This window comes from Nansenia antarctica (genome assembly GCF_963989245.1).
Source record: "Nansenia antarctica genome assembly, chromosome: 1".
Lineage (NCBI taxonomy): Eukaryota > Metazoa > Chordata > Actinopteri > Argentiniformes > Microstomatidae > Nansenia > Nansenia antarctica.
Window position 1 is genome coordinate 98683480 of NC_137674.1, and position 6933 is coordinate 98690412.

Sequence of the window (6933 nt, forward strand, 5' to 3'; positions counted from 1 at the left end):
GGTTTGATTGACAGGCGAGCTTGTTAGCTGGCGTCAGAGCCAGCGGGGGGAGAGAGAGAGAGAGAGAGAGAGAGAGAGAGAGAGAGAGATAAAGGGATGCCAAGATCGAAGATAGAGACAGGTGGGACAGACAGACAGACAGACAGGTGGGACAGACAGGCAGACAGACAGACAGGCAGGTGGGACAGACAGACAGATGAAACAGACAGACAGATGGAACAGACACACAGACAGTCAGTCTGGACCGGACCCCCGGTGCTTCGTACGTCTGCGTATGTATGCACTCCGAATCCGGTCCAATCCGGTCCAATCCGGTCCTCGGTGGATTCTCCTACGCACAATCCTCTTACTGAGAGGAACGACTGGAGAGAGATGGGATGGGAGGAGGGAGATGGAGGGAGAGAGGGATGGGAGGAGGGAGATGGAGGGACAGAGGGATGGGAGGAGGGAGATGGAGGGAGAGATGGGATGGGAGGAGGGAGATGGAGGGAGAGAGAGATGGGATGGGAGGAGGGAGATGGAGGGAGAGAGAGATGGGATGGGAGGGAGATGGAGGGAGAGAGGGATGGGAGGAGGGAGATGGAGGGAGAGAGGGATGGGATGGGAGGAGGGAGAGGGGGGAGGGAGATGGAGGGAGAGAGAGCTGGGATGGGAGGAGGGAGATGGAGGGAGAGAGGGATGGGATGGGAGGAGGGAGATGGGAGGAGGGAGAGAGGGGAGGGAGATGGAGGGAGAGAGGGATGGGAGGAGGGAGATGGAGGGAGAGAGAGCGCGGGGGGGTCTGCCTGCGGGAGAGGTGCGCTGGAGGAAGCCCCTCTCAGAAAGCCGAGCAGACGCTTCGGTGACTCATCCCGTAGGTAGTTATCTCATTGAGTGGGGAACATCTCCTACCCCCCTCCCTCCTCTCATCCTCCTCATCCCTCTCTTGTTCCATCCCTCCCTGGCCGAGGAAGGGAAGGCACTGCAGAGGCACAGATGGGAATCTCTTAATGTGTGGTCCCCAGTGGGCTGGAGTGGGAGTGGGAGTGAGAGCAGGCTGGTTCACCATTCACATGGGACCTTATAAAGCCATTAGGACAGACAGACAGACAGACAGACAGCTGGCCAGTTGTCCCGGCCTGAACCAAGGGGCCGAGGATTATTCATTAGACTCTGGAAAAGCAAGTGTTATGGTTCACGCACACACACACACACACACACACACACACACACACACACACACACACACACACACACACACACACACACTCACACTCACACACCATTGACCATTGATGTTTTTTTGTGGTGGACAGTTGGTAATCCCGTGTCAAACCACTGGTCTGTCCGTTCATCAGCGTCATCATAAATTCATGAATCAAGTTGGGCTGCATATTCTAGACAGCGGGACTGGGGGAGGGTGGCCTGTGTGTGTGTGTGTGTGTGTGTGTGTGTGTTAGCCAATGACGTGCAGCAGTTATCTTTCACAGCTGCCCACTACACTCATCCATCCCATAATGATCTGATCGGATCTCTATCGTTACCGTGACGACAGGGTAAATCATTATGGGAACAAAAAAGAAAAAAAATCGCCGTCTCTCACTCGCTCGCTCCCTCATCTGTCTTTCTCGTCTCCCTCTCTCTCTCTCTCTCTCTCTCTCTCTCTCTCTCTCTCTCTCTCTCTCTCTCTCTCTCTCTCTCTCTCTCTCCCTCTCTCTCCCTCCCCCTCCCCCTCATCTGGCTCTCACTGGGAGCATATGGCGCGGGCTGGAGGTGATTATTCAGACGGAATAAACATGAGGAGAGGAGAGGGGGATGAGAAGAGGAGCGGAGGGATAGAGAGACAGACATGTGACCGTCTGACACCTGCAACAAAAGTGTAGATTCTGCAGAATAGTTAATTGCAAAAGGCACAAACCAGACGAGATGGGAACCCTTCTCATGCTAAGAATTCTAGCTTGTTGTGTGGGCTGGAATGGTAGAAAGGAATCACATGGGAGAAAGAGAGAGAGGGATCGGTGGAATGTCTGAGTATACACCAGACCCAGTGTGTGTGTGTGAGTATGATGATGATGATAATGCTGGCCATAATGAATAACAGGCCAATTTATTGCTCTCCCCTCGTTTCCTACGCAGCACATGTTAGAGCGTGCTTAATCGCCCGTCCTCAATTACAGCTGAGAGAGAGAGAGAGAGAGAGAGAGAGAGAGAGAGAGAGAGAGAGAGAGAGAGAGAGAGAGAGAGAGAGAGAGAGAGAGTGGTAATTGAATAACCCTCTGAGGAGGAGGCAGGTTGATGGTAGAGCACTGAGCTGAGGCTTCGCTGATCAGTGTGATCTACTAGAAAGACATGTAGGTGTGTGTGTGTGTGTGTGTTTGTGTGTGTGTGTTTGTGTTATTTCTGGGCAGTGCCACCCTTCTTCTCTATGGGGCTCTGTCCCTCTCCCTGTCTCCCTCCAGGCCTGTCAATGGCTGACCTTTGAGAGTAGGAGAACAGGAATAGAGATGAGAAACCACCTGCTGTGAAAGGCTGAAAGGACCACTGTGAAAGAGAGAGGGAGAGGGGGGAGGGAGGGGGGAACGGACAGAGAGCAAGAAACAGCAGGAGATTCAAGGAGAGAGAGAGAGCCATGAGTGAATGAGTCTATTCTCCTGTGCAAGGCAACACAGGTGCGTCTGGTGGTCACAAACACACACCTGGGTACAAAGTCTTACACCTCACAGTCGGGAGCTCGTTGTTAAAGTCCGGAAATTTCCGGAGACTTCGCTGTGTCAGGGAGAAGTAATGAATGGTAATCTAACCCCCTTCTCTCTCTCTCTCTCTCTCCCCCTCTTCCCCTCTCTCTCCCCCTTGTCTCTACCTACCTCTCCCTCCTCAGAAAAACCGAACGACGTGGAGATCTCGTCCGCGACTCCCAACAAGTCGCGGGAGAAGAAGAAGAAGAATCAGCAGCAGCAGCAACTGATGACTCAGATCAGCGGCGTGAAGAAGGTGTCTCACGGGCCCAGCCTCTCCAACAGCTCCATCTCGCGCTTCGGCGTGAAGACGGACAAGGAGGAGATGCTGTCCAAGGAGCTGGAGGACCTGAACAAGTGGGGCCTGAACATCTTCACCGTGTCCGAGTACTCCCACCACAGGCCCCTCACCTGCATCATGTACGCCATCTTCCAGGTAATGACAAAACCCGACCCCCTGACCACCACACGAATACACACCATACACCCAGGGGGAAGCTGATGGAGGTTGAAATAATCGGGCTCATGGGACAGGGCTCATTGTTGAGGCATGGAACGTTCTCCGATCATTTCTACCTCCACCGGCCTCCCCTGCCACCCTTTAAACGGCGGCGTTGTTATCGAATGACGTCCGACGATCGTTTGCCGATCGAATGACTGATCCGATCTTGTCCTGTCTCCCCCGTAGGAGAGAGATCTACTGAAGACCTTTAAGATCCCCACGGACACGTTCGTGGCGTACATGATGACCCTGGAGGACCACTACCACTCGGACGTGGCCTACCACAATAGCCTCCACGCCGCCGACGTCGCCCAGTCCACGCACATCCTGCTCTCCACGCCGGCCCTCGACGTAAGTACCCGTCGACCGCGAGCGTTATTCAACGCCGACACCCCCCACCCGTTAAATCGCGCCCCAACCCCCCCAGCCGCCTCAGAGCTTCATCCTTCATCCACCCCTCCCTCTTTCCATCTCGCCCTCATTACCCCTGTCTGTCTCCCTCTCTCCTCCTTCCTTCCCTCCACAGTTCTCACAGCTCCGCTCCCCCCCTCCTTCTATAAATACAGATGAACTGTGCCTTGACGCAATCTAGCAGCGTGACCTGGTTCCTAAGCACGTCATCAGCCAACTGCTCTGCTTCTTTAAACAGCACACACTCAGCACCGTTCATCATGTTTTATAGCCCAGCTCTCACAGCCAGCCAGCCAGCCAATCAGCCAGCTAGCTAGTTAGCCAGAAACAGGAGCTAGCCTACTCTGGGAATCCGGACACTAGCTTTAGCCTGTTAGCGGTCACTGTCTGATCCCTGGGAATCAATGAGAGTGGGTGGGGTGAGATGAGCTGTTCCTTGTAGCTGTTCTCTGGACTTTTATCGTTCTCTTGAGAAAATGTCTAACCCCTCTCTCTCCTCCCTCTTTATTCCCCTCTCCCTCCATCTCCCTCACAGGCGGTCTTCACAGATCTGGAGATATTGGCGGCCATCTTTGCCGCAGCCATCCATGACGTGGACCACCCTGGGGTGTCCAACCAGTTCCTCATCAATACCAGTGAGTCTCTCCCCACACCTTTAGTATTACATGGATACCAGGGTTGGGGGTCAATTCCATTTCAATTCAGGAAGTTCCAAGATTATTACAACTCCAATTCCAAATGTCCTCCCAAAAGTCCAATTGGAATTTCTTTGGAACTTCCTGAATTGAAATGGAATTGGCCCCAACTCGAATGGCTATGTAACCATACCACTGTATTATGAATAACCGTTGTCAGGTTTCAATGTATCTGACTGACAGTCCTTTCTTTCTCTCTCTCGCTCTGTCGCTCCCCCAGACTCTGAGTTGGCCCTCATGTACAACGACGAGTCGGTCCTGGAGAACCATCACCTGGCTGTGGGCTTCAAGCTGCTGCAGGAGGAGAACTGTGACATGTTCCAGAACCTGACCAAGAAACAGAGACAGTCCCTCAGGAAGCTGGTCATCGACATGGTGAGTCTGCCATTCAAGATATTATGAGAAATGTAGTCCATGGTATTATGTTGGTATTTTGTAGTTCTTTAGCCATTCATGTAGTGCAGTAGGCTGATGATGGACTCTCTCTCTCTCTCTCTCTCTCTCTCTCTCTCTCTCTCTCTCTCTCTCTCTCTCTCTCTCTCTCTCTCTCTCTCTCTCTCTCTCTTTCTCTCCAGGTATTGGCCACAGACATGTCTAAACACATGAGCCTGCTGGCTGATCTGAAGACCATGGTGGAGACCAAGAAGGTGACCAGCTCTGGAGTACTGCTGCTGGACAACTACACAGACAGAATACAGGTGTGTAGGGCGGGCGTGTGTGCACGAGTGTACACGTTCATCTGTTTGTAATGGCTCTAATCAATGATTATCTTCCCTCCTATTTTAACTCGATGTTCCTCATTCTTTAACGCATCCTTCTCTCTTCCCTGTCGCCAGGTGCTGCGTAACATGGTTCACTGTGCGGACCTGAGCAACCCCACCAAGTCCCTGGAGCTGTACCGTCAGTGGACCGACCGGATCATGGACGAGTTCTTCCACCAGGGAGACAGAGAGAGGGAGAGGGGGATGGAGATCAGCCCCATGTGTGACAAACACACCGCCTCCGTGGAGAAGAGCCAGGTACACACACACACACACACACATGCAACACACACACACACACACACCACACCACACACACGCACGCACACATACTGACTCATAACTAACCCTCTCCTTCTCCCCTTGTCCAGGTGGGCTTCATAGACTACATCGTCCACCCTCTGTGGGAGACGTGGGCGGACCTGGTGCACCCTGACGCCCAGGACATCCTGGACACCCTGGAGGACAACCGCAACTGGTACCAGAGCATGATCCCCCAGAGCCCCAGCCCCCCCTTCTACGACCAGGGTCCGGACGGCCACGGGGGAGGGGGCCAGGGGGGGGACAAGTTCCAGTTTGAGCTCACCCTGGAGGAGGAGGACTCTGAGGGCACGGAGAAGGACGAGCACAGTCAGGGCGACGAGGAAGAGGAGGAGGAGGAGGAAGAGGACAGTCTGGGCGACGCTTTGCGCTCCCCGCTGGACTTCTCCGACAGTCAGGACCACGAGGAGCCCATGGAGCCCACGTCGATAGAGATCGTCACCCACGACGCCTCGCCCACAGACACATAGGCCCCTCCCACCTCAGCTTGGCTCGCCACGACACGGCGGCTTCATGTTTTCAAAAAGGAGAAATCCTGCAGCTGTGCTTTTTAACAAGCCCGCAGGGGGGCTTAGTTTGAGGCCCAGACGGGGCGTGTATTCCTCCCCCCCACTATCCTTGCACTTGCGTTAGGAGCCGGAGACAGAGGAACAGTTTCAGTGGAGCGACTACAGAGTTCTCAGGAAAAAATGCTGCGAACATTTTAGACCTGAAGGACAAGCAGTCTGACTGAGGAAATGAAGGACTAACTTGGGCCAATTTGGGAAACGGTTGTTTTTCCCAGACTTGGCGTTGGACATGTTGACACTACTGAGAGACGTTTTGTACCTTGAGACTTTTTGTACCGGAAATGGGTTGTCAAGAGGTAGCATATGAACTACTGAAGGACACACACACACACGTGCGCGTTTGTACAGAGAGAGAAAGAAGAACTGTTTACTTTTTTCCTGTACTGTTTGTCAAAGGACTTTTGTGTGCCTTTTTTACTATTGTCTTTTTAATAGTTTTTTTTTTAATTTATTGAACACACTTTTAGTATGTATGTGAAATGTTCTTTTTTTTCTAATAGCTCATGTTGCAGAATCCTTTTGTATCTCTGACAGAAAGTACAGTCTTCCTTGTATTGGGCAATAGAAGAAATCCAAACAACCTTAGACAAACAATTCTTGGACGAAAACATCAACTCCCATGATAGACTCACATTCGTCATCTTTGTCATCTTTAAGTTCCAAATACGAGCACAAATGTACACATACTCTATGTTGTTTCTATGGAAATCAAATGTACACATTCATATTCAATGTAGAGAGGGTTGCTTCCTCCATGTGTCAGACTTCACTGTAGATCATTGGTAGACAAAAGCAGCTCACTCCCCCCAAAAACATATTTTATAATAATTTCTCCACATTTTTATTCTCCTCATTCTCCCCGCCCCCCGCCCCCCCCCCTCCCCACACACACACACACACACACACCACCCCACCCACTTATCAGACTACGGTTCAAATCCTGAGAACTCCAAGAACTCC

General features: G+C 52.2%; 1 protein-coding gene across 3 annotated transcripts in view; it reads left to right on the forward strand.

The window, feature by feature from the left end:
* Positions 1 to 5874, forward strand: part of pde4ba (phosphodiesterase 4B, cAMP-specific a) — a gene marked incomplete at both ends in the record, with an annotated part of 126360 nt that extends 120486 nt beyond the window's left edge. For all 3 annotated transcript variants that reach the window (XM_080538746.1, XM_080538747.1, XM_080538748.1), the window contains 7 exons: positions 2858 to 3150; positions 3403 to 3567; positions 4163 to 4262; positions 4543 to 4697; positions 4898 to 5020; positions 5159 to 5341; positions 5455 to 5874. In XM_080538746.1, coding sequence (XP_080394872.1) covers positions 2858 to 3150; positions 3403 to 3567; positions 4163 to 4262; positions 4543 to 4697; positions 4898 to 5020; positions 5159 to 5341; positions 5455 to 5874 — 1439 coding nt within the window. The remainder of the gene's footprint in view (positions 1 to 2857; positions 3151 to 3402; positions 3568 to 4162; positions 4263 to 4542; positions 4698 to 4897; positions 5021 to 5158; positions 5342 to 5454) is intronic.
* Positions 5875 to 6933: the final 1059 nt, after the last annotated feature.